At 40.5% G+C, this 27,709-nt stretch overlaps 1 protein-coding gene and 1 long non-coding RNA gene across 4 annotated transcripts in view; one reads left to right on the plus strand and one right to left on the minus strand.

The window, feature by feature from the left end:
* FLT1 (fms related receptor tyrosine kinase 1) overlaps positions 1–27,709 on the minus strand; it is a 94,996-nt gene that overhangs the window by 25,862 nt on the left and 41,425 nt on the right. For all 3 annotated transcript variants that reach the window (XM_056561832.1, XM_056561829.1, XM_056561831.1), the window contains exons 2-8: positions 16,791–16,887; positions 15,272–15,492; positions 10,466–10,590; positions 5,810–5,978; positions 5,210–5,346; positions 3,898–4,072; positions 1,046–1,163 (exon numbers count right to left, since the gene is read on the minus strand). In XM_056561832.1, the coding sequence (XP_056417807.1) occupies positions 1,046–1,163; positions 3,898–4,072; positions 5,210–5,346; positions 5,810–5,978; positions 10,466–10,590; positions 15,272–15,398 (851 nt within the window). In that variant the 5' untranslated portion in view covers positions 15,399–15,492; positions 16,791–16,887. The remainder of the gene's footprint in view (positions 1–1,045; positions 1,164–3,897; positions 4,073–5,209; positions 5,347–5,809; positions 5,979–10,465; positions 10,591–15,271; positions 15,493–16,790; positions 16,888–27,709) is intronic.
* LOC130358504 (uncharacterized) lies at positions 319–27,636 on the plus strand. Its single transcript, XR_008889544.1, has 3 exons — positions 319–447; positions 16,858–16,966; positions 27,477–27,636. It is a non-coding gene; the product is annotated as an uncharacterized LOC130358504 (long non-coding RNA).

A 27,709-nucleotide genomic window follows, 5' to 3' on the forward strand; every position in this document is an offset into this window, starting at 1 on the left:
CATGCTGGGAGTTGCAGTTTTGCAACAGCTGGAGGCACACTGGTTTGGAAACACTAACATACAACCTACAACTCCCAGCATGTGTCATTCAGGAGTCCCCCCCCCCCTTCACATATAGAGACCCAGTATGAGATTTCTTCCCCTGCAGTCTGTACATCCCTGTGCACCTTGTAATCCTTCACTTCAGATAACACATTTATATTCTGTGTTCCGTTCTCCTGTGCACACCTGCGTCCTCCGGAGCAGAGCAGGGGGGGAGGAGCTGTGTACTATGGCTTCTCATGCAGCACTCCGGGAGGGGGGAGATGAGGGGGCGTGGCTTATTCCTCTCATGCAGACAGAGAGAAAAAAAAGCTCTGACGTCTTGTCCACAAGAGATTCAGAACACGGTGGTACGACAGTAAAAGAAAATCCTCTGAACTACAGAACTTCCTGCCCAACAAACAGGTAAGAAAAACACACACATGCTGCCAAAACATATAACACATATATATTGCAAAAAAACTAAACTTACAAAGAAGATGCCATATAGTCAAAAAAAATTAACCACCGGAGTACCCCTTTAAATGGGTATTTCACTGGAAAACATTATTTTTTTTTTTATCAACTGGTGACAGAAAGTTAAACAGATTTGTAAATTACTTCTATTAAAAAATCTTAATCCTTCCAGTACTTATCAGCTGCTGCATACAATAGAGGGAGTTGTATAGTTCTTTTCTGTCTGACCACAATGCTCTCTGTTAGGAACTTTCCAGAGTAGGAGCAAATCCCCATAGCAAACCTCTCCTGCTCTGGACAGTTCCCGACATGGACAGAGATGTCAGCAGAGAGCACTGTGGTCAGACAGAAAGGAAATTCAAAAATAAAAGAACTTTCTCTGTAGTATACAGCAGCTGATAAGTACTGTAAGGAATAAGATTTTTTAATTGAAGTAATTTACAAATCTGTTTAACTTTCTGGCACCAGTTGATTAAAAAAATGTTTTCCATCGGAGTACCCCTTTTATTGCCGCACTTAAAGTAAAAAGAAGCAATACTCTGCGTACCATGTAATTTCTGGAGGAGGAAAGGCTCTCACTTTCACTGCAAGCCGATAAGATTTCTGACCCACCACAGCTTCTAATACACCGGTCTTGCGAGGTTTAACATTAATGTAAGGAGAAGCTGCACACAAAAACAAAAAACATGTCAGTGAAAACAATAGTAGTCACACAGATATAACATATGCATTCTATATATCTTGATTTAGTGAGATTAAATGGTCGTGTAAAAAAAAAACGTAACTTAGTAGGCAGATAAACTGTTATCTAAAGAATAAGAATAAGTAAAATAAATGTTAAAACAAAACTACAGTGGATGGGGCTTATTTATTAAATAAAATGTGCTAGAGAACATACACAACTCTACAGACACCGCAATACCAGACATAACCCATGGACAAGAGTTTTGCTGTTATGGCAAAAAAAAAGCGTGCATCTGCAGCATGTTATAGAGCAGGAGGAGCTAAGCAGATTGATGTATAGTTTTATAGAAAATGTTCCAGGATAACTTGCCATTAATATGTATGGTCCTACTCAGTGTCAATCACTGGATAGGACCGCCCACATGACTACTTAGCCCAGAATGAGCACATTTCCATAAATAAATGACAAGTTATCCTGAATCTTTTCCCACAAAACTGTATATCAATCAACTCAGCTCCTCCTGCTCTATAACCGGAGGCCTGCAGATGGGACCGTGTATTCAAAGTGACAGATTCCCTTTAAGTTCAGAGCCCCATGAGGATCATCTGTTATACAGTGGTTGTGTGCCATACATTTGTGTGTATGTTATAGTAGTGTTAGTAAATAGGTAGTGTTAGTAAATAGGTAGTGTTAGTCTAAAGGTAGTGTTAGTCTAAAGGTAGTGTTATTCTAAAGGTAGTGTTTGTCAATAGGTAGTGTTATTCTAAAGGTAGTGTTTGTCAATAGGTAGTGTTAGTCTAAAGGAAAGTGTTAGTCAATAGGTAGTGATAGTCTAAAGGTAGTGTTAGTCTAAAGGTAGTGTTAGTCAATAGGTAGTGTTAGTCTAAAGGAAAGTGTTAGTCAATAGGTAGTGTTAGTCAAAGGTAGTGTTAGCCAATAGGTAGTGTTAGTCAAAGGTAGTGTTAGTCTAAAGGTAGTGTTAGCCAATAGGTAGTGTTAGTCTAAAGGTAGTGTTAGTCTAAAGGTAGTGTTAGTCAATAGGTAGTGTTAGTCAATAGGTAGTGTTAGTCAATAGGTAGTGTTAGTCAATAGGTAGTGTTTGTCAATAGGTAGTGTTTGTCAATAGGTAGTGTTAGTCTAAAGGAAGAGTTAGTCTAAAGGTAGTTTTAGCCTAAAGGTAGTGTTAGTCAATAGGTAGTGTTAGTCTAAAGGAAAGTGTTAGCCAATAGGTAGTGTTAGTCTAAAGGTAGTGTTAGTCAATAGGTAGCGTTAGTCTAAAGGTAGTGTTAGTCAATAGGTAGCGTTAGTCTAAAGGTAGTGTTAGTCAATAGGTAGTGTTAGTCTAAAGGTAGTGTTAGCCAATAGGTAGTGTTAGTCTAAAGGAAAGTGTTAGTCAATAGGTAGTGATAGTCTAAAGGTAGTGTTAGTCAATAGGTAGTGTTAGTCTAAAGGAAAGTGTTAGTCAATAGGTAGTGTTAGTCAAAGGTAGTGTTAGTCTAAAGGTAGTGTTAGCCAATAGGTAGTGTTAGTCTAAAGGTAGTGTTAGTCTAAAGGTAGTGTTAGTCAATAGGTAGTGTTAGTCAATAGGTAGTGTTAGTCAATAGGTAGTGTTAGTCAATAGGTAGTGTTTGTCAATAGGTAGTGTTTGTCAATAGGTAGTGTTAGTCTAAAGGAAGAGTTAGTCTAAAGGTAGTTTTAGCCTAAAGGTAGTGTTAGTCAATAGGTAGTGTTAGTCTAAAGGAAAGTGTTAGCCAATAGGTAGTGTTAGTCTAAAGGTAGTGTTAGTCTAAAGGTAGTGTTAGTCAATAGGTAGCGTTAGTCTAAAGGTAGTGTTAGTCAATAGGTAGCGTTAGTCTAAAGGTAGTGTTAGTCAATAGGTAGTGTTAGTCTAAAGGTAGTGTTAGCCAATAGGTAGTGTTAGTCTAAAGGAAAGTGTTAGTCAATAGGTAGTGATAGTCTAAAGGTAGTGTTAGTCAATAGGTAGTGTTAGTCTAAAGGAAAGTGTTAGTCAATAGGTAGTGTTAGTCAAAGGTAGTGTTAGTCTAAAGGTAGTGTTAGCCAATAGATAGTGTTAGTCAAAGGTAGTGTTAGTCTAAAGGTAGTGTTAGCCAATAGGTAGTGTTAGTCTAAAGGTAGTGTTAGTCTAAAGGTAGTGTTAGTCAATAGGTAGTGTTAGTCAATAGGTAGTGTTAGTCAATAGGTAGTGTTAGTCAATAGGTAGTGTTTGTCAATAGGTAGTGTTAGTCTAAAGGAAGAGTTAGTCTAAAGGTAGTTTTAGCCTAAAGGTAGTGTTAGTCAATAGGTAGTGTTAGTCTAAAGGAAAGTGTTAGCCAATAGGTAGTGTTAGTCTAAAGGTAGTGTTAGTCAATAGGTAGCGTTAGTCTAAAGGTAGTGTTAGTCAATAGGTAGCGTTAGTCTAAAGGTAGTGTTAGTCAATAGGTAGTGTTAGTCTAAAGGTAGTGTTAGCCAATAGGTAGTGTTAGTCTAAAGGTAGTGTTAGTCAATAGGTAGTGTTAGTCTAAAGGTAGTGTTAGTCAAAAGGGAAAGTTAGTCAATAGGTAGTGTTAGTCAAAAGGGAGTGTTAGTCAAAAGGTAGTGTTAGCAAAAAGGGAGTGTTAGTCAATAAGTTGTGTTAATCAAAAGGTTGTGTTAGTAAAAAGATCTTTTTTTCTGTAACATTTCTATTTCTATGACAGTCGTACTAAAGATCCTACCATGAACACGAACTGTTGTATTAATGGATTTGGTTGAAGGTCCATTCTTCGCGGTGCAAGTATACAAGCCTTGATCAATGGTCTTTACTTTGTGAATAAATAGCTTACTGAACACCACAGCTTCTGAGTCTGATAAGATGATTCTCTTTATTATGGAGGCCAGTCGACCAAATTGCTAGGGAAAAAAAACAATACTATAGTAATGGTCATCTGCCTTATCACAATACTCTACTGTCTTACAAATAGGCTTGTTACTATTCTTATTATTCATAAACATAGGCTTCTTATGTATGGTTGCTTTATAGCATTTCTTCTATATTATGTTATGTGTTTTTGTTTTTTTAGCATTTCTTCTGTTTTAGTAATAGCAGCTTACACTCCTTTGTAGCTTTTGTTGTACATATTCCTATAAATATTGACACAGCGAATTATTATGATACTACCTAACTAGATATTTGCCGGAATGCCCGGCCGAAAAAATCTCAGCAGGTATTCTGCAAACAGCAGGCGCCAGCAGAACATGCCGGCGCATCGACTATCAGAAATTGCGCCATTGCCTGCATAGACTGCAATGCCTCTTCAAGCAGATTTCGCAGAAAGAAACGACTTGTCAATTCTTCCTGCAGAGGCCAGAATCGGGATCTCCCTGCCGGCGACAATCCACTGTGTGCAAAATGCAGCATAATCTCACAGAATTTTTCCACCAAATGCCGCTCAGAAATTCTGCAGTGCAAACATGGCCTCACTGTCTGGCTGTGACTAAGCGTCACCCTGTCCTCAGGTTGTGTGTGGTATTACAACTCAATTCACTTGAATGGAACTGAGCTGCAATACCACACACAACCTGAGTTCAGAGATGGCATTGGTTTGGGAAGAAATTAACTCTGCACTGCCCCAGCGTTCGGAACATTCAGTTCCACGCCCTTTGTGACATCATGCCACCCCCATGGTGACATCATACCACACCCCCTCAATGTAAGTCTATGGCAGGGGCATGGTGGCCATCACGCCCCCTCCCATAGACTTACATTGAGGGGGCGTGGCATGACCTGACGATGGGCATGGCAACCCCCAAAGCCCGCACCCTGTGTTCGGAACTAAATGTTCCGAACACTGGGGCAGGGGATTACCCCTTTAAAAACCATGCAGAATTCATACAGAAAGTGCATTTTAAAATTGTAAAACTTTCCATTTTACAAAATGGGATATATATTTGTTAGAATACCCTTTTAGCTCAATGTTATGGATGTATAACCATAATGCATACAGATATGGAAGGATATAAACATTTAGGGAATAGGTCCCTACTCACCATTCCAGGATAGGTCCATTGTATTTCAGCTCTCGAATTTAGATTGGTGGTGACGCTACAATTTATAGCTAGGGTGGCATTACGTAGGAGCCTGATGGAACTTGGCACATCGAGCCACACCTTATGTATTGCACTGGCTGCAAAAAAGGGATAGTTTAAGAATAAAAGGAGTCAAGGAAAAACATACACATAAGAGTGGGGGCACCATAGCAAAGATCATACTAGGCTCCACATTAGGGGAAGGGGTTGGCTTCCCAGAGGGCAAGGTGTTTGTTTTACCCTTTGGCATGGCAACGGTAACAATCCCCTATCCTAGTGGTCTCCAAACTGTGGACCTCCAAATGTTGAAAAAAAAACAACTTCTAGCATGCTCGGACAGCCATTGGCTGTCCAGGCATGCTAGGAGTTGTTGTTTTGCAACATTTGGAGGTCCTCAGTTTGGAAACCATTGCCCTATCCCTTGGTTGCCAACAATGCACTTCCACTGTAGAGGCCAGGTTCTTACCACCCCATAACACCAAATCTGACCTCATGACCCTACAGTATAGAGCATACACCATCTAAGAGAAATAACGAAGAGCAACTATATATTTTACTTACATTGCCTGTTGATATAGTAGGATGAGATGTAAGTGACTCCATTAACATTAGCTTGACATCTTAATAGGCCAATAGGCAACAGATGTATTGGTTTTCGAATAATGAAGCCTTTCTTGTTATCCCAAATAACGTCCTTGTCATCGGGGTGAGATAATACATTTTGAAAGTTCTAATGGGAACAAAGGGGAACATGTTTATATATTGTCACTATCATGTAATAACTTGTACAGTGAAGACATAAAAGACGTTGGTCAAGAGATTATTATTGTACGAATAACTGGTGTGCCAGGACATGTCAAGCTCATGATTAATCATGGGTATCCAAACCTGACTTCAACTATTGCTCTTGGTGATTTAATAGATGCTTTTTCAAAGAAAGCATTATTTAAAAACACACACAACTACACTTCAGGAAAAGGTAAAGCATTAAAGAGGTAGTGCTGGTTTAGAAAAACATGGCTGCTTTTTTCAAGATGCTGTGCCATGACTGTGCCCGTTAATGTATGAAACTGAGTTGCGATACTACACACAATCTGCGAAAAACACAGGTTTGTCCGTTCTTGGGATTTTATCTCCATACTATACTCCAGCCCAGTCTTCCTACCTTAAACTTGTGGGAGATAAAAAGAAACAATGACGCTCCCGTCGTCACATGCTATCCTCAAATCTTGTCCTCATATCCCATTCTCATAACCCGTTCTTAAATCTCATCCTCATATCCCATTCTCATATCCTGTCCTCATATCCCGTCCTCATATCCCGACCTCATATTCCATTCTCATAATCTGTCCTCATATTACATCATCATATCTCATCCTCATATCCCATCCTCATATCACATCATCATATTCCATCCTCATAATCTGTCCTCATATCACATCATCATATCTCATTGTCATATTGCTTCCTCATATCCCGACCTCATATCCTGTCCTCATATCCCGTCCTCATTACCCATTCAATGGGTTGATTTAACTCTACTATATTTTTAGTTTACATATAAGTAGTGTGTAACAAGTTTCATCGAAATATCTTCAGCCATTTGGAAAATATATTGGAACATACCTACGTACATACATACACATACTCATACGTTGGTATCTCCCTCTTTATCTATTTGCTCTGCAACCTTTGATGGATGGTTCCCAATATTCCCAGAGGCAGGTTTCACACATAGTATATAAATGAGTATTTTTAGCCAAGGGAATGGGTCCAAAACACAGAAAAAGATGCAAATCTTCATGATAGCTTTTTTTTCCCCCTCTGGGTCAGTTTCACTTTAAATAGTGACCAAAATACTATGTGTTAATTTTACTCTTCAGTCAAAAAAAAGTAGACTTTGGAACTAAGAACTAAATAAAACCAAAAGTTCAACGTAACCTACCAGCTGAGGTACATGAAAATCCAGAGCACTCGTCTAACCACGTTATAAATAGGAAGCGGTGTTGAGTGACAAGCTTTTCTTCCCAACTTAAGACAGTTTCCCGTGTAGCACGGCAGTGAGCTAGACAGGGCAAACTAAAGAGGTTGCTATAAGTTTAGAAAATGTTGGAAGTCCTGGACTTCCTAGACCTATAAATACCCTGGACATATAAGATATATGGGAACCAAATCTACTCTCAAGGTCTAATCTCCACAATCGTTATGTTTTCCACGCAAACAATTGCTTGTAAACTTCCAAAGCAAAAACAAATACTATTCTGAGAGCTTTTCATCTGGTTTTAAATATAGTTCTGAATGTTTTTTAGATAAAAAAAAGTCGGCTACACAGCAGCGGATATTGCGTCAGACGCGTCATATGGGCTTCACAAAAGAGACCAAAGGCTGATCTCTTATTATGTTAAGTACTAGACAAATAAACTGTGCAAGTTTGTACAATACTTTGAAAATCTACAGCATTTCCACACCAAATCCTACACCAAACTTTAGGCTACGTTCACATGATGGAATTTCTGTGTAAAATTCCGTAAAAGAATTCCGCATTGACATTCTGCTGCAGCAGAGTCCTAATGATTTTAATGGGATTCTGCTACTGTACACCGGGCAGAAATTTCGATTCCGGAGTCTCCATGTCTATTCTTTCTGTGGCGTCCGCACGAAAATGCATTGCCATCTATGAGACAGCTCACTTTGCTGTTGGTGGAATGACCGCATGGAAATTGTCCATTTTTACATTCCACCATCTGAACATAGTCACGAGGCCAAAAACTGCACCAATTCACAACAGTGCACATGCCATGTAAGGGTGCATTCATGATGAGAGTCCCACTCTCAGAAAAAATCTGGGCAGAGATTGTTAGTGCAGAATGTCACCATTGACAGAAATGCAGTCTGTGTGGAATTATGCCAAAACAATTAATATTTTTATTCTTTTGGCGGAAATTCTGCTGAGGAAATTTTGCAGGAAAAATTCAGCACAAGAATTTCCACATCGGAAATTAAGCTGCGGAATCCCGTTGACAGCAACCAGTGTGAACTGGCCTTTAGGGTGTCACTGTGCTAAAAAAAAATAAAACTCTGGGTGCTAGGTAACTGGTGGGGAATAAATAAGTGGTCAAGCACCCATCAATCAGATATTTATGACCTTTACAATCTATAAGCCATTCATGTCAGGAAAACCTTGTTACCTTGTATCAGAATCTTATATAACTTATCTGCCAGCTTAAAATTATCAAACTAAGCTATGGTTAGATTACTTTCTTCATAGCAACTGGACCTCCATTTTTGTTTTACACAAATCTTAATCCCTTCTACAGGCTGTACATTAATAAAATGCAATAACATTTTGGCTACCTCTAGGGGGAGCTTGAAAATTTCCTGCATACATTTTTATTAAGTAAAAAAATGTATTAATTATATTCCATACGCTGATACCCCCCCCCCCCAGTGGTAGCTGCTAGAAGCCAGAATGTTATGGTTATGCAATGACTCATACATGTCTGACTCGAAGGGTTAGATCTTCTTGAGTTAGGCTTGGTTTGGTTGCTGGCTATACCCTAGCTATCTGGGCTGGTCAGCTAACCATGCTGAGATCGCACCTGTGTAGCTGGCTATTTTTACCTGCAGTGTGCTTCTAGTCCTAGCCAGTGAAAGACTCTGTTTAGTAACAAGCAATCTTATAGTGTTTCTGACTTCAGGTTTTTAGCTTTGGCTCAGTTTTTTGACTACTCTCCTGCTTAGTGTTTTGGTACTCTGTTTACTCTTGTTATCGACCCCAGCTAGTCTGACCTCGCTTTACTGTGTGTTTGTCTAGGTTTATTTCTGTTAGTATTGTGTGCCTCCAGCTGTTTCCCGACTCCGACTGTTTTGCATTTTATTGTTTTGACTCTGTCTGTTCCTGCCCGTACATAGAAAGGCATTGTCCTCATCGTTGTGGACCCGTTGTTTAGGACAGGTACGCAAGTAGGCAGGGACAGAGTGTGTGGGCAAGATTAGGACTTCACTCTATCCCTGCCCAACATGACAGGCTATGTCTGTGTCTCAGCTTTGGTATTTGATCTCAATATAACCAACCAAATGAATAATTCTTTAATAATTATTCAACACAGAATTTTAGATCTATTTAGACAAAGATGTCTTCCCCTACATTCTGCAATTACATAACATAAGCAAAACCTGAAGGGACGCTCTGCATCTTTGATCTTAGGCGGTGACTTGTGTGTGACATAAGAAATTGTTCTGGATTCCTATCGGTATAAGATCTAATAGCCGTAGACTGATTTGCTGGCCGTGAACAACATTTCCATCTTACTTCAAGACTTTTGAGAACAAAGACAGTCGTCCTTGAAATCAAACCCTGAAGAGAACATCTTACACTCTCCCAGTGGTGCTGAAAACTGCAAAGTTTTCCAAGTTTAGCTAAAAGGATTTTCTACATCAATTGAGATGCAAAATCCCAGCCCTTGAGACAAAGTCAATGTTTAAATAGAAATTAGGTTGTCCGGTGTGATCAAACTAAAAGAATTGAGTTACACAATAAAAGCAGTATTCCCCTCATTGATCCCCCACTGCTGCTGTTCTAATGGTGCATGAATTTGGTTGACCTACACTTCCCAGTCCTATCTTAATGGCAAATGGCTGACCACAGTGGTGTCCCACCTCATCAGTGATTAGCTGAGCTGGCATTTCAGTGCATCATGATGGGACCTGGAAGTGGAGATCAACCAGACCCATGTACCATCAGAAAAGTGGCAGTGGGGGATCTCCATTTCCTGGTCCCCATCGTGATGCCCTGAAATGCCTGCTCAACCAATCACTAGTGAGGTGGGCCTTCACTGTGTTCAGCCATTTGCCATCAAGATAGGACTGGGAAGTGTAGGTCAACCAAATTCATGCACCATTAGAACAGCAGCAGTGGGGGATCAATGAGGGGAATACTGCTTTGTGGGGGATCAATGTTTGGGATCTGACTGCTACTTAAGAATGACAGCAATAAATAGAAGTCATGTATACCGTATATCATTGGTCTTCATATTGTGGCCCTCCGGATGTTGGAAAACAGCTGTTGGCTTTCCGGGCATGCTCGAAGTTGTAGTTTTGCAACAGCCAGAGGGCGACAGTTTTAGGGACCACTGCCTCATATGATTAGCTCTTTGTATTAAACTTAAAGGACATCATTTTTTATGAAATACAATGTGTCTCCATAGTGTACAGTACCTGTCTTAATGTGACAGTGATATTTGGTGATGTAACCCGGCAAGGGATAACCAACCTCTCTCTTTCTGTTATGGTGATGATTTGGGGTACTTTGTCATGCATGTCTACGAATGCACTGTTCTCGTCTGCAAAAGAATAATAAGAGTTACAATAAGGTGAATGCAAAATGTTAATTATACAATAGACTTGGGCTGTGAACCCTGATTAATCTGAATGAATATTAAAGGAATTAAAGGGGTAGACCTGGTAACTAAAAAAATATCAGATCCCCCACGGCCTCTTGTACGGGTGTCTGTCTACTTACCTATCTACAGCATGCTCCAGGCCCCCACCTTCCTGGACAAGCACAAGTTACGGCCTATTCAGCCAGTCATCGGCTTCGGCAGGACATTGCTGAGGCCATTCATTAGCTGAGCGGACCGTCACTTGCCAGAAGGTGGGGGCCGGACCACGCTGAGGACAGATAAGTAGACAGGGCCCATACAGGAGATTACACAGTTGATCCCCTACGACCAATCACTGATCTACTTTCTAAGTAAGAATGTAGCTATGGGGGTAGAGAGGTAGCAGTCAGACCTGGGCCTCTTTTTTTCTTCTTTTCTCCAGGCCACAGCATGGCGGCAACAGCTAAATCAAAAGTATTTGTAATTTTTTTACTCCCTGAAGTGGTGCCCCCCTTACACTGCAGCCCTAGGCACAGGCCTACAGGTGCCTAGTGCCAAATAAAGTCATGTAAATAGCACATTCAAGGTGGGGGTTCTGTTAAAGGTTTGGGGGGGGGCAAGAACTTTAAGTGACTCTTCTGGTATCTCTCATACTATAAACTTTGTCAGTCTTCCATCTACTTTTTATTAGCACGATAAAAAAACTACATATAAAGTGCAAATCTTAAGATGACCAAGAGTAGAGCAGTAGTAAAATGGCCATGGCAGAGGAAACAAGGAATGGCCCCTAATACAAAGATGACTTCTCAGACGTAAGAATAAAGTCATCGAGTCCAGGGCTCACACTTCTGAGAATAGTAGAATGCGGTCGCCCTCCGATTGGTGAATAGTTGGGTGGTGATGAGCGCACACCCTCTCTAAACCTAATGTGATTGGTGACTGATATCAGCCCATCCAAACCTGAAGACAAAGAGAGGAAATAGCCCTGTAACACCAGAGAGGAAGTTCAGACTAACTATTCTATTTTAGTGACTTGTGAAAAATAGTGATTTTATCCCTTACTAAACCATTGACTGTTCCTTTAAAAACAGCTTTTTGATGAGAGTAACTTTATTTGGACTTTTTAAATTGTAATCATATCTGATCAGTATCACGGAGCCATTATAAAGGGGCAAAAGTATTTTTTTTTTTAGGAAGTCTTTGAGGTTACCAGGTTATCATTACCATGTATGCATTCTCCATCAGTGCTGTACTCCTCAAGCCTAGGAGAGTCTCACAGGTGAGGCGTCCCCTAATTCTTAATCAGGGGCAGTTGAAGTTGGGATAGTTTTGCTGATCACTTCCTAAAAAATGTAGCAATTTTTTTTTTTTTTTGACAAGGCCATAGACCAAAGTTAACCCCCATAATCACCTTGGGGTAAATGTGCCAATCCTGTCTTATATTTAGTCAGTGTCAAATTAGTTCAGACAGTCTAAAAATGCACCAAATTTGTTACAGCATCTTTTAGTTGGCTTACTTTAAGCCAAAATTTGCAGCCAAATTCTGGCACATAGTGTTGTATTTTAAGCCTCTCCATATCTGCTAGTCACTCCGCTAGCACATGCCAGTTTGCCTCTAAGTTAAACCCCTTTCTTGTGAAGTACAAAAGGTGCCTAAAATACATAATACATCACATTTAAGGCATGTATACCATTTATTGGGAAATTAAGTCAGAATTCTAGTGCATTTTGAATAGTAAATTTGAATGTCTTAGCTGGTCCCAGTAGAAATGCTAAGGAGCCTTTCACAGGAAAATTTAAGAAAAACCATGCTGAAAGATAGAAAGTTCATGCATATTTTAACTTTGATAAATATAAATTTAGGACCCTCCAACATTGCAATGCAGCAGTGCTCAATCTTGGTCATGGTGTTGGTGTCCAACTAGAAGAACCCTTTGATAACACTAAAATTCATACCAGTACTATTTTAAAGGGACAATTTTAGTCATTGTGTAAGTGGATTATTCTTGAAACACCAAGTGCAGTTACCATGGCATCCATATTTTCAAAATATGTGCAACAATAAGCCGGTGCCAACAATGATTTCCTCATATTTTAAGGATGTTGAAGGACTTGTGGAAGGCAATTGAAAAACAAACTTGTTTTCCAGGGCTGTTGGATGTGTGAAGAGGTCAATAGTTCCATACTTGTAATCATTTGTAGGTATGATTACTACCGATCCCCGAGGGACACAGTCATTCATGTCACGACTTAAAAAAAAAAAAAAATGTGCAAGAGCAATTTCCTGTATTTTACCATAGATAACATGAAAAGGTGGACAAATAGCTGCCCTGCAGACATAATGTCACCACTCGCTGCTGCCAAATCTCCCGAAGGCCGCTCAATGTTTAAGTCACAAACGTCAGGCTTTGTTTAAGGTTTGGTTTTCTCATTTGATAAAAGAACGTAGTTTAATGGGATGTTTTATTCTTGCCTCAACATTACAATGTCAATATAACTCAGAAAGGCTGTGTTCACACGTTTATGATTTTAATTGCTATTGTTATAAATGGAGGATATGTTTAAGACTAAGACATCTCCACTTTTCAAATCTATTTCTGGCTTTGTATTTAATAATTGCAATTAAAAACCGTGTGAACACAGCCTATAGGAACAAATTAAAATTGCCCCCTGGAAAAATAATCCCAAACATTTATGGGAATTTTCACTAGGGGATTGGACGTTAGAGATGGTGCAGACCCTAAGGATCTTTCAAGCTTATTTGTAACCAGAGCAATGCTGACTTTTGACCAGGTCATACATCATTTTAGAATATAGAGAGAAGAGATAAGGGCTGACAAGCTAGAAGAATGGCTGTAGAGTAACAAGCCAACACTAGAAGATTGGCTGTATAGGTGAAACAAAGCAAAATCCCAAACAGAAAATCCCAAATACAGCAAAAGATAAGCAACGGGGATCAGTTTCGGAAGAACAGTGGTTGGAGCAAGGAAGATAAGTATATATATATATATATATATATATATATATATATATATATATATTTCCCCTCAGGTCGAGCCTATTTCAGTTATAAAAAAAAACACCCTGAAAAACCTCTTTAAGTAATGTGAAGTATTGGATATTATAATAATATCATAGGGACCAAACAATAAGTTAAAGGTGGCAGTAGAGTGGAAGGAGCTGATATCACGCAATGTGTTTCTTACCCGGCATCTCCTAATTAACAAATATATAATTTCCTTTAGATACAGACACAGCCAGAAGACCTTGAGATACATTATTAGTGCAGGAACTGTTGGCGCCATCAAACACGAAGAGGTAAAGACTCTGCATCCTTTCACTGAAACAGCCAAAGCATTGGATTGTTTTCTCAGGAATATATTTTTATCCAATGTTACCTTAGGTCCATCACACTTTGGGCTTGCATTTAGTTAACATAAGCCATTTGGATAACATCTGACACACTTATCCTCCCCAGTTTGTTACTTCCTGGTCCAAAGAGACTGTGAAAGGGGTTGTCTGGCCCACAGGAAGTTAGGAGTTCCAGAGGATGAGACAGGGGTACAAAAGTTCAGCCAAAGACGGTAATGTAGACATCGCCAGGCAAACAAGGAAACAATAGTTTGGGAAAGGGAGGATAGGCATTTTCCGTGCAAAAAATGTGAAAAGAATGGCATTTATAAAGTTTTTCATGAATTCCTTTTATTTCGTTTTTTTTAAATAGCGCCATATTCTGCAGTATTTAGAGGATATTTAATCAGCAATTGGCTTTTTTTGGGTTTTCAACAGTTGCAGGGCAACCAGAAAGAAAGGAATTAAGCATTGGTTATCCTTAAAGGAGATCTTCTACAAAAAATAAACGTATCCCCTATCCACAGGATAAGAAGCTGATCGCGGGGAGTCGGACTGGTGGGATTCCCTGCGATCACTGGGACGGGACCTGGTGCTCAATGAGGAGCGCGTGCTGTAGCCGATACGTGATCTATTCATTCCTATGGGAGCGCCGAAAAGAACCGAGTACTGCTTCTGGGCATCATAGAAATTAATGGTGGAGGTCACTGAGAGCGCCAGGGTCCTGTTCCGGTGATTGCAGGGACCAAAGCGGTTGAAAGGCCCCCCCCGCAGTCAACTATTTATCCCCTATATACTGTGGATAGGGGATAAGTTATTTTTCGCCAAAGTACACCTTTAGGCTGCCGATACACATAAGACGTCTGTCAGCTTATTGGCTAACAGCAATCTCTCTGGATCCCTCCCCATGCACATGTATGTTTGGCGCACTATATATATATATGTTTTAAATGGGAACATGGTAAAAAAAAGAAACCTCTGGTGCCTGTGTATCTTCTGAAGAACAAAAGGATAAGGCAGTTGAAATCCAATGACATCAGATGGTTGGCCAGTCCGGCAAAACTAGCACCATAGTGTAAGGCCCATTTTGATCTAAGCTATGGGTACCTTAATTTAGAATATTATGCCATATGGGTTATATCCATCTTCCCAAAACTAAGAAACAACTGAGTATAAAAGGGAAAACGTAAATGTCCATTGATAATAAAATAAAAAAAATTGGAATTTTCTTTTTTCACTATTTAGAAATTAAATATACATAAAAAAAACAACATAACCTGCTCAGATTTACCTGTAATAAATATATAGATACCGGATGGGTTTCTGGGTGAGGTAAAGAATTCGTACTGGCAGCTGTAGAATCCAGTGTCACTTATCTGAGCGTTGTGCAATGTAAGGTTTCTATGGCACACTGTCATGGGGCTTCCTTGGCAGGAATTATCTGTTATGTGGAACCTTTTGCTTTCTTTCCTGGAAGCAGCTGGGAATTTCCAGGAAACTGTTTGATCACCTCTGCAAAGAAATAAGACTGATAGTTAATAAGGATAACAAATATGCATTTGCCAGGCCAGATTTAGGCAACTATATTGCCTCTCTAAGGGAAAGTGACTTTACAAAAATTGCAAAAATTCCAATAAGATTGAATTTCTTTCAATGGTTGCAACATTTTCCCCCCACTTCTTTAATACCCCCCCCCCAAAAAAAAACAAAAAAAAAACATTTTTTTCATAGAGCTAACTTACAGAAAAATGGTTAATTATTCTATCATGTCATGATACCAGTACTGTACAATTTGTTGTCATGGCTAAATACATGGCTTAGACCATTGTTTTCCAAGCCCATTCCTTAAAGGGGTAGTCTGGTGGAAAACGTGCTTTTTCTAATCAAATGGTACCAGAAAGTTTTGAAAGAGATTTGTAAATTACTTTTATATAAAAAATATAAAATATCTTAATCTTATCAGTTGCTGTATGCTACAGAGGAAGTTGAATTGTTCTTTTCTGTCTGACCACAGGGTTCTCTGCTGACACCTCTGTCCATGTCAGGAACTGTCTAGAGCAGGAGAGGTTTTCTATGGGGATTTGCTCCTACTCTGGACAGTTCCTGACATGGACAGAGGTGTCAGCAGAGAACACTGTGGTCAGACTGGATAGAACTATAGAACTTCCTCTGGAGCATACAGCAGCTGATAAGTACTGGAAGGATTAATATTTTTAAATAGAAGTCATTTACAAATCTGTTTAACTTTTTGGAAACAATTGATTTGAATTTTTTTTTTTCCACCAGAGTACCCCTTTATGTACCCTCAACAGGTCATGGTATGGGGATATCCCATGCAGAGAACACTTGTGGTGATGCCCGATGCACTGACCATAATTATATCAACTGGGAAAGACTAAGAAAATCCTAAAAACAGTTGAAGAGACTTGAGGACCACGCTTGGGAAACACTGGTTTAGACAATCACGATGATGTCTTAGGACAATGGTCTCAAACTGTGGCCCTCCAACTGTTCAAAACTTCGACTCCAAGCATGCCCGGACAGCCAATGGCTGTCCGGGCATGCTGGGAGTCAAAGTTTTGCAACATTTAGAGGGCCGCAGTTTGAGACCACTGTCTTGGAGATGCTGTAATTGACTGTGTCATGGGACTATAGTCAAATAAGATATGAAAGCTGAGCTGTGATTGGTCTCTATGGGAAAAAAACAGACAGTTTTGGTTCCAGGCAGATGGGTAAATCTGGGCCAATATGTTTGGGGAGGCTACAGGTCCCCTTTAATAGGCATCAAGCGATCTTAAAACCAGGCTTACCTGCATGTAAGGTGTATTGGCTGGCCGACTCGTACTACTAACTCCTTCCCCTTTATATTTAATACAGGTGCTTTTAACTTGGAGCCAGAACTGTGACCTAAGAGACAAAGGGAATAATACTATTAAATGCATTCGTTCTGAACAATGAGGATTTAGTATAACATTCCAGGAGAACGGTGAGTGTTTCAGAACATTGTAAAGCAGATACTGGTTCTCCAGTGCACATAAAAAGGCTGATCCCCTGTCACCAAACTAGCATTGCGGACTGATGGTATTCATGATTTGTATCAGGGCCAGAATCGCGATCTTATAGGCATGCTTACAAATAAATCCGAACAGTATTCCTTAGAGGGGTACGGTACTCTGGTTTTGAAAAATGCATCCCCCCTATCCATAATGATTGGCTGAGCAGACAGTTAGGTAGTAGAGTGGTGGGTAAAGTGGTGAGAACCATGGCCCTGTTCTGGAGATCGTGGTGGTCCTAGAGGTCAAACCCACCGCGATCAGCACTTATCCCCTACCCTGTACGTTTTTTTAAGCCGGAGTATCCCTTTAAAGGTGTAAATACTAGTGCAAGTGTTAAATATCACTATACACATACACACTTCATCTTGACACCACAACCATAAATCCATTGTGAAAAAAACAGCACTAAACACTTTACAGTTTACATATAGATACAATCTATATAAAAGTATGTAGTAACTTTGCTTCGCTTTATTGATCCTGTAACTATCCTAGGTTAGGCTGGGTTCACATCACGTTTTTCCCTACACGGGACCGCATACGGCTGGGGGGAGCTAAAAACTTGTGCTCCCGTATCCCTGCCGTATGCAATCCTGTATGTAATTCATTTCAATTGCTCATTTTTCCCCGTATGCGGTTTTCTACCGGACCTAAAACCGTGGGGGAAGATCTGTAAAGTTTGAAGAATGTAAGTATTCCAGATCTACTATATTTCTGCACTGACGGACATCATGCCCCCTTCCACGGACATGCATGAAGTGATGTCACAACATCTGCTGCTGGAACCCAGCGTTTGTTGAGAACACCGGGTGCTGCGCGGAGATCGCAAGGGGTCCCAGTGACGGGACCCCCGTGACCAGATCCTTTGTATAGCCAAGCCCCCTGAACCCAGATTTGATCCAAATGTCGGAGCAATGTCGGGGATGAGTTGTGCACGCAGCTGACAGCCATGAGTACAGCTCAGCCCAGCAAGGAAGGAGTTAATTAGTACTACTGAGAAGTGCTAGTTAATTCCTGGGGGGTACATTCATTATACAGCCAACTGTATACTTACCATGTGATAATTACCATGTCAGCACAACTTAACCCTTTTATTGCCAGTTCTCGCCACAAACAGTACACTTTCAGAAATTTCAGAAAGCTTGCTCAAATCCATTCACCTCCTATCAGTATCGGCATAGTGCACCAGCAGCACAACACACATCCCCCATGTTAGTGATAACTGTTTCCTAGGCCTTTGCTGGTTGAACACCTATTTGGAGAAATCAACCATTCTTCAATTGAGACATGATGCCCCCACCAAATACTGTAGCCGGTCAGTTCACCAACCCTGGACCTAAAAGATGTACAGTCATCCTATAACATGGATACAATATACCAGTTTTTCCAAACCAAGGTGACTCCAGCTGTTGCAAAACTACAGCTCCCAGAATTCCTGGACAGTGAAAGGCCCAAAGAGTCGCGGTCAATGTGTAACTGACATCTAGGTGTAACTGTTTCCCATCTCGCATTGAAATCAATGGGAGCAGGATTTTTTGAACGACATTAGATGGTTTTTGATGCAGACTGTGTCAAAAATCACATAGGGTTTTCCCATGTGACTAGGCCAGACTCATCATTAATAGCCATAGATCTTTATGTACATTAAATTCCTTGTAACTTTGGCCTCGTTAACTTTGGAGTTCCATTCAGGAGTTTAGAGGAGAAAAAATTAGTGCAAGCATTAAGTAATTACCGGGTCACTGACGGATCCCATGCAAGTGAATGGGGTCCGTCATGACCCGGTAGTAGCCGCGCCGGCCTGTTTTAGGGTCCGATTGGCTCAGGAAAAAGAAAAATAGCCGATCGGACCCTTAACAGGTCAGTGCAAACGGCCATGTGAACCTAGCCCTAGAAATCTGTGCAACTAAGGACGTAGGCCACTATTTACACTTCATGGGGGAGATTTCTCAAAACCTGTGTAGAGGAAAAGTGGACCAGTTGCCCATAGCAACCAATCAGATCGCTTCTTTCATTTTTCAGAGGCCTTGTTAAGAAGAAAAGAAGTAATCTGATTGGTTGCTAAGGGCAACGGGTCAACGTTTCCTCTGCACAGGTTTTAATAAATCTCCCCCTATTTATGGCTAAGGAAGACATCTTTGGGACAGTAGTATCGGATATATCAGAGCTTGAATATATTTCTATTATAAGACTGGATATATTGTGGCAAGGCCTCACTTGTGAAATTGATTGGGTCCATATAGGTTTTCTGCCTCTGCATGTAAATAAAAGAGTTCCTGTTCAAGGACGGCAAGCAGGGATTCTGCAAATGGCGAGAAACCGTCATGGAATGCTATCGGAAAGTTGCTTTAAAAGGACATGGCCTAAGGGTGCATTCACACCACGTTTTTGCAATACAGTTCCCGTAGACGTTTTCAATGTGAAAACCATATGGAACCGTATAGAAAACCGCATTCATTGACTCTCCATTGAAAACCGTATACCAAAAGATGGATCAGCTTGTGTCCATTTTGCATCCTGTAAGGTTTTGTCAGTCTTTTTCCCGTACCCAAAGCCGTAGTCTACCACGGTTTTTGGTCCGGGTGAAAAACTGTATGAGGCTAGAATTCCACTGAGGTTTTTGCACTGCGTTTTTTTAGGCATAAAAACGCCAGAAAAAAATGCCAGAAAAACTGACACTGTTTTCATCTGTGTTTTGATGTTTTTTACTGCGTTTTTTACGGCAGAATTCCAGCCTTAAACCGTATACGTTTTTTTAAAACATGGGAGTCGATGGGAACCATACAGAACTGTATGTGCGTACAGTTCCATCAGGTTTTCACCATACGGTTTTTGACTTTGCACAGTTTTTTTTTCTTGGAATTTCAATCAAACAAGTGAAACTTTATTTATGATGGAGTGAAAAGTCAAAAACGTATACATTTTTTTCATAAAAATAGATGCAACTTGACATCATTTTTAAACCGTATACGGGTTAAAATTTGTACACACGTTTTGATACAGTTTAGTCTGGTTTTGAGGAATCAATTTTTCATCAAAAACCTGAGACGGGAACTGTATTGCAAAAACATGGTGTGAATGCACCCTAAGACAGTTGTCTCCAAACCGTGGCCTTCAGATGTTGCAAAACTACAACTCCCAGCATGCCCGGACAGCCGTTGGCTGTCCGGGCATGCTGAGAGTTGTAGTTTTGCAACATCTGGAGGGCCACAGTTTGAAGACCACTGGCCTATGAGAACGGCGCAGTTTATTTACATTATGCTATGATGTGAACTGTGTTCAATACACAACAACATGATGAAAAAGTTCAGCTCTAGGGAGGTGCTGAGTTGGCACATGAACTCTGGTGCCTGCGGGGGCCACATTACATTATAAATGACACATGCAGGGGCCCTGTTCCAGATTGCCATTGACGTTAAAGTTCAAGTTAGACCTCTAACCGGAGAACTCCTTGAAGAAGCAGAATTAATTCACCGTGACATAATACTGCATAACCCATGATGTAAACCATGATGTCCAACCCATTGGAAGTCATTGTAAAATCGGGAATGTGACCCAGAACGTGCAAATGAGCACAAGATCTAACACTTCGTTGTATCCCGGAGCCGTGTCATTTACATAGGCCCAGATTTATCAAACTGTGTGAGAGAACAAATAGAGGGATTTTCGCACAGCGACCAATCACAGCTCAGCTAACGTGCTCTGGTAAAGTGAAAGCTGAGCTGTGATTGGTTGCTGTGGGAAAATCCCTCCATTTTTTCTCTCACACAGTTTGATAAATCTGTGAGTCTGCGGACCATAGTTTACGTGAGGCTGACATCACATCTACAAGGGCGTCCAGAAGGGTTCCTGCAGTTTCTCCATTCTCCGGCGCAGGTTACAGCTGGACGTAATTGGCCATTAGGAAAGAGATTAGCAGGGAATCTGTACTGTACGTTTTGCCAGCTTGTCAAGATCAAAGCCGGCCAAAAATCCTAATACCTTCCTAAATGAAAACAGGGGATTTTTTGCTGAGTTTTGCGCACATGAATGAGATGTTTACAGAACATCTGGAACCCCGGACTGCAGAGTGCTGAAAATACCAGGAACGCACCAGAAGTCACAAGGTGCAGCGCGGAAATGTTACTGTGGATTCGGCATAATACCCTAGTGTGTCAGCAACATCCAGGACACACGGCCTATGCTGCTTTTTATCCAGGAGATTATGGATTCAACCTTACGGAATAACAAAAGTGCTCAAATTAATCCCTGCAATATATTTATTTTATTCTTATTAATACTTTTTTTTGTTTTCAATCATTATTAATATAATTTTTTTTATATTTTGTGATTTTTTTTCCCAATTTTTTTTTCAATTTTTGTTCTTTTTATATTTAGTGATTTGATCATTTTCTGAAATTCTAATGATCACCCATAGTCCAGTGCAAAAGATCCCAACTTGCTGTATGCAGCTATAGACTGAGGTTGCATGGGCTCACCAGAAAAAAATATTTTTAGGGTCACCCGATATAGCTATACAGAACAAGAATAGCCAGTGGGATAACTTGAAGATGTTGGTCCCCAATGCAAAAGGTGTTACAGGGCCTTCAGCTTTGATGATTTATTTATAGCACTGGTCTAGTATAGTATAAATAAAAAAAGAATAAAAAGGGACAGACAAAGGCCGGCGCCTATTGTATTAAACAGTAAAAGTCAGGTATAGGTGAGACCATAAATAGGTTGCTCACCTTAGGCATGTAGGAAGTGCGCCTGTAACACTTGTAATAATGGGGTACACAGAAGTGCATCCACTGCGCTGCTGCTGTGGGGTAGCAGTGAAAAACTGCAAAGTAAAACAAATAAAATACTGGGAAAAAAAACAATAAGTGCTGCATAAACAGGAAGTGGAGATAGCAGATTTGGTAAAACCTGTTGCAGTTTATTTAGTCCAATGACACGTTTCGGGTAGCAACCCTTCTTGAACCTGAAGAAGGGTTGCTACCCGAAACGCGACATTGGACTAAATAAACTGCAACAGGTTTTACCAAATCTGCTATCTCCACTTCACGTTGTATAGGTAAGGGAGACCTTGGGCCCCTCAGGCTCCTGGGCCTGGGTGCCCCCTCTGTACCCCTTATAGTTACGAGCCTATGTATAGCATAACCTCGTCCTGACCATCTTATATCCAGCAGGGCAGCCGAATTTTAGGCACTATAGGGGAAGTTTTCCCCAGCTCCCACTATTTATGTGTGCTATGAACACCGAAGGGTCTTCTGGCTATCTGCTCCTTTATCGTCTTCTTCATGTCACCCCCTCTCCTCCTTTCAAGTGTACCTGTCACTGTAAAAAACTATTGTTACATGTCCTAGAGACATGTCAAACGTTTTCATTGGTTGGGGAGTGTTCAGACCCCAGCCAATTGTTAGAACGAGCAGGGAGAAAAGTGCAGCTGACCAAGACAATCCCATAGACTGACATTGCAAGTTTGTCTCGCTTAGCGTGCTCTTCTTCCAGCTAGTTCTAGCTAATGGTCGCAGTGTGAACATTCAGACCTTGACCGATCAAACTTTTGACATGTTTCTACAAGATGTCAAAGGTTTGTTAAAGTAACAGAACCCACTTTTCATTATTCTGCTAAGGTGCCTATCCTACAGTGCTGAGTGTCCACACTTCAACGTATAACTCAGTAAATATTATGTAATAACATATATTCCCAATGCCAGTGTGCTAAGGGGTAATGTGGCACTGGCCTAGTGATGTACATAGAAGAAAGATCGAAAAGGACCTCATTTTATGGCGACCAAGACAGAAAGGTCTGGGGCTTCTTTGCCCTTGTTTTCCATGACCTTTTGGACAATACCCCAGGGCTGCACTGTTTACTACCAGTAGCAATTTGAATGGGACTAAGGGCCCCCTCTCAAAGGGCCCCATATTAGCTGCATGGTCTGTCTCTTTGGTATGTACACCCATGCACTGGCGCTAATATGTAGTAACCTGGGTGCATGGGCAGAACATAGCTATAAATTGGCATGTGGTGCCCAGCTGTCCATTGTATCCTACACATGTACACTGATAAGTTATATAGGATTTAAGACAGAAAAAAATATTGTGACAGTGGAAGTGATTCTGGTCATGTAGGGGCTAAACCTAACATTTGGTTCAGGGGAGGTGTAGCCATCTATGTCTGACACAATAAAAAGAGTTACCTGTAAAAGAAGTGACACCTCCAGTTATTGAGATCTAGTGGTAATATGATCAGCGGTTGTCCACATCTACATTGAACAGAGTCAATATCAGACAGCTCCGTGCATTTTGTAGTGGTCATGCTAGGTTACTGCAGCTTGACCCCCCCCATTCACTTTAATTGGAGAGGAACTGTAGTAATCCAGAATGGCCACTACACAAGGTATGGCGCTGTCTGTTTCTGGCTCTTTTCTCTGTATATGGAGATGCTGCGGCTCTGAATAATAGCTGATCGTCAGGGAGTCCGGGTGTCAGACCACCACTGATCAGATGTTGAGGATATGCCATCAATAAAAAAGATCTGCAAAAACTCTTTAGTACATTGTTATCTGTGGAACCTATTTTCTGCTGGAATATGGGAGTCTTGTTGCATTTGTGGTCAATAAAGATAAGGCTTGCCTCGAAATCCACTTATAAAAATCACATAGCGATGATCGACCAGGGTCCAAAAGTCAGAATTCCGACAATGGCCTACAATGATACAATGGCCTACAAGGATGAGTCCTAAAGAACCTCAGTACGCCTTGACAACCAGACAAGTAGAGCTGAAATATTGGTTGTTTTATAACGCAGTGATACAACAAGGGCCTATTCACACTACGCATTTTCCAAGCAAAATGCTGTTCAGAAATAATGGTTCAGCAGTCTCCTATTGTTTTTATTGGGATTCTGCTGCACCAATCACACTGAATTCCGTGGAAGAAATTCCCGATCCCAGAGTCCGCCAAAGGAATGAACATTCAGAGCTCTAAATATAATTGGTACATACATGACGGCTGGACCATTTTTGAAAATATCTGACAATAGATAGCAATGCTGTGGCTTAAACTCAAACACACCAAAAAAAGGCAGGGACAAAGAAATAAAACATGACAACCAAGTTCAGCAATGCGAATGTCCTGAACTGTTGCAAACAACACATAGTAGCCTATGGGCTATAATAAGAGCATGAGAAAGCCTCCAGGAATCTGTTTATTGCTGATAAAGTCCCATCATTAATTACAAGAGCAAATGACACAGAGAATTCCACAAATAGCGGAGGATGTATAACTACAACAATAGCAAAGAATTAGCTCATCTCCAAACCACGAAATGAGGAAGGGGGTAGTAAATGGGCAACAGCAATAGGGGTCAGAGGTGAAAAATCTACAATCAAGCAAGGTTAGTCAGGAAATGGCAAAAGAAAAGCTCTAATTGCTTGTTCACTCATTTTCAAATTTTAAATATTTTAAATATCTGAATTCATGGATTTGAATGAATAGATTATTAAAGGGGTTGTCTATTTTTAACAATTTCTTTTTATTAGAAGTGTCTGTGGGCAACGCTGATCACAGGGTATCTCCAGAGATCTACTCTAATCTGTGCAGGAAGCTAGAAAAAAAGTGTTCAACCTCCCTGCAGCACCCCCACAGGGAAAAGTAGGAATTACACAGTGTAGTCAATAGGCAGACCACAATAAGCAAGAACATGATGGTCATCCTAATATAAACCTACAAAAAGAAAAAAATGTGGCAGAAAGAAATAATTCTAAAAAGTATATACTTTATTGATATCATATTAAAATGTATGTAACAATAGTCACATCAAAAATAGTAAATACATACACAAAAACAAGAAAATGGCAAATGAAACACAGGGGAGAGCCTTGGCTGACCAGATGAATATGCTGAAAAATACATAAGTAAAGTGCATGTGCCTCCCAACAAAAATAATGGGGGATATTATGGGGTAAAAGCTGGAATTGTAGAGCTCCCAAGTAAAAATGCACATGCAAAAAGAAAGTACAGAAAGAGCAAACAACAATTTCAATAGCAGCGATACTGAACAGATCACTGGGTACCCAACCATTTCTTAGACGTGTCTGCGAGCAATGCTGATCATCGGGTATCGCCAGAGATCTACTTTAATCTTTGTAAAAAGTTTGAAAAAAAGTGTTCAACCTCCCTGCAGCACCCCCACAGGGAAAAGTAGAAATTACACAGTGAAGTCAATAGGCAGTCAACAAAAAGCAAGAATATGATGGTCCTCCCAATAGTATAACTATGCATTGTTCGTAGCTCATGCCTTGATTGCATGAAGAATTGCGTAAGTGCTGTAAACATTTGCATCTCCTTGGGGTAGCTCGCCATCACAGCTGGGTCCCAGCATACAGAGGGCACACAACAGTATTTAGCAAGTGGTACATGTTAGTCACAGCTGCCTAAATGCATACATTATTTCTTCATCTATATGATGATGTAGATCATAAACCAGTGGCCACTTTTGCCCAAGAACATCAATCTACTCCGCTTGCTATCCACAGAGTACCTAACATTCCCATTCAGAGAATCCAAATTTTAGCCATGGTATTCCTATTAAAAGATAACAAATGTATAAAGCCCTGGGTGGAGCTAGCTCTCTCTCTTAGTTACTGAGTCTTTGCTGAGGTCAAGTCGAGTCCAGTCTGCAGCCACAGTCAATTGCAAGTAAGCTACAGTCATAGCATTGTCAGTCATCAGTCAAGTCAGTCCCTGTCATCTGTCAAGTCAGCATGGCCTGGATTAAATTGTCCAGTCCTACTACAAGTCCCAGCAAGCCCTTAAGGTCTCTGAGTCACTGGTCACCTGGGCCCTGGCTGAACTGTATAGACTTTACCATCTGTTTACCCTCAGTAAAGCTACCGTTGTCCTTGACTTAGTGTCAGAGTCATTATTGCCCCCGTGCCTAGCCCAGGATTTAGCGGTATATGTTCAGGTATTATCGAAGATAAACCACGCCCTGGCATCACGAATACAAGGGGTTAATGCCATCTGTCCCTAGGGTAATTCAATCTGCCCTGCATCACACACTCTACCATAGAAATCACATTTATTAAAGGGGTTCTCTACTTTGGACAATCCCTGCTTGGCAGAAGGTTGCCTTGACAATAGTATCCTGCTCCTAGACTCCCAGAAATCCTCTGTAGGGATAAGAGGCAGCAAGTGTTTAATTTCCCTACAGCGCCACCACAGGACAAACAAAGCATTACAGAGTGCTCATTCTAATCAATGGCTAATGCAGGAATGATCAAGTCCTCCAGAGAGATGTTCTTTGTAACTTCTGTCCCACTCTTGCAAAAAGAGAAAACCCTCCTCTATTAACTCACAATTCCATTATAAAGTATGAAGGGTATTTCTAAACTTTATAATCCCCTAATGTAACAAAGGGCTTTTGGGCAAAGTTTGCTTGCCATAATGGTGGGTTACCACAACCTCAATGTTTCTCTATAAAGGGGAAAAGTGGTGACAACCCTAAGCATGCCAACATGGTTGAAAAACATTGGGGGAGATTTATCAAAACCTGTGTGGAGGAAGAGTGGGGAAAATGCCCAAAACAATCAATCAGATTGCTTCTTTCATTTTTTACAGGCTTCTTTGAAAATGAAAGAAGCGATCTGATTGGTTGCTATTGGCCACTGCACCACTCTTCCTCTACACAGGTTTTGATAAATCTCCCCCATTGAGGTTAAATCTTCATGATCTCGTAGAGATTTACTCATTGTGGACACTTTTGGCCCAGAAAGGTAAATGACAGTCGCCCCCACTGCCACTAGGCCAGTTGAGGATATCAAACCAGTTTTGCAATGTATGTACATCTATGAACCACTGATCGAGTTATCTACACACCGTTATTTTATTTCAATACCCTACAATGACTGCAAGAGGCGAAGGAGCTCCAGAAATGACACAGTTCCAGACCCACCGGGACTCTTCGATGGCCATGTCTGGCCAATGTATGTGAAGCACAAAAATGTCATGGAGGAAATGAATGTCACAGTGGAACAACTTGAAGGGACATATCAACAATATTGTATCAATTACAATGAAATAAGAATTTTAGGTTTATATTTAGGAAGGAATATCAGTCAAGTAATAACATAGCAAAATCATATATGTTTATCTCTTCTTGGCCTAAACTGATGACTACTTCAAAGGATACATTTAGTCGAATGCCTTAAAATACCCTGAGGTAGTCACAGAGTGTTACCCAGACATTACCCAGACAAACCTGGAGTTTACAAGATTAACAATAACTATTATAGATATGACTAATGGAACAGAGCAAAGGTCTCAAATTCTTCCGGGGATTTCTTAAAATGTTCTGGGATCTCAATCGCAAGAGCGTTTAGATGGTAGGGGATCATAAGAAAAAATGTCTTTATGACACTGCTGAAAAATAACGCACTATTGTATCTTACAGGACTGAGAAGAGAATTTGTCTACGGAACTGAAAACACTTGTGGCTCGGTGTCTGACGGGGGTCTCCTGTGTTCACCCATCATTTATACATTTAAACATTTACTGTTTAAATGTACGTATGTTATACTTTGTTGTTATCGCTGTAGACACAGGAGATATCATCAATAAAACCTAATATGATATTTGTGAATCATTGCATAAGTAGACCTTAAAAATTGGTTCCGAAGTCTGCCC

The sequence above is a fragment of the Hyla sarda genome, chromosome 2, assembly GCF_029499605.1.
Source record: "Hyla sarda isolate aHylSar1 chromosome 2, aHylSar1.hap1, whole genome shotgun sequence".
In the NCBI taxonomy this organism is placed as follows: domain Eukaryota; kingdom Metazoa; phylum Chordata; class Amphibia; order Anura; family Hylidae; genus Hyla; species Hyla sarda.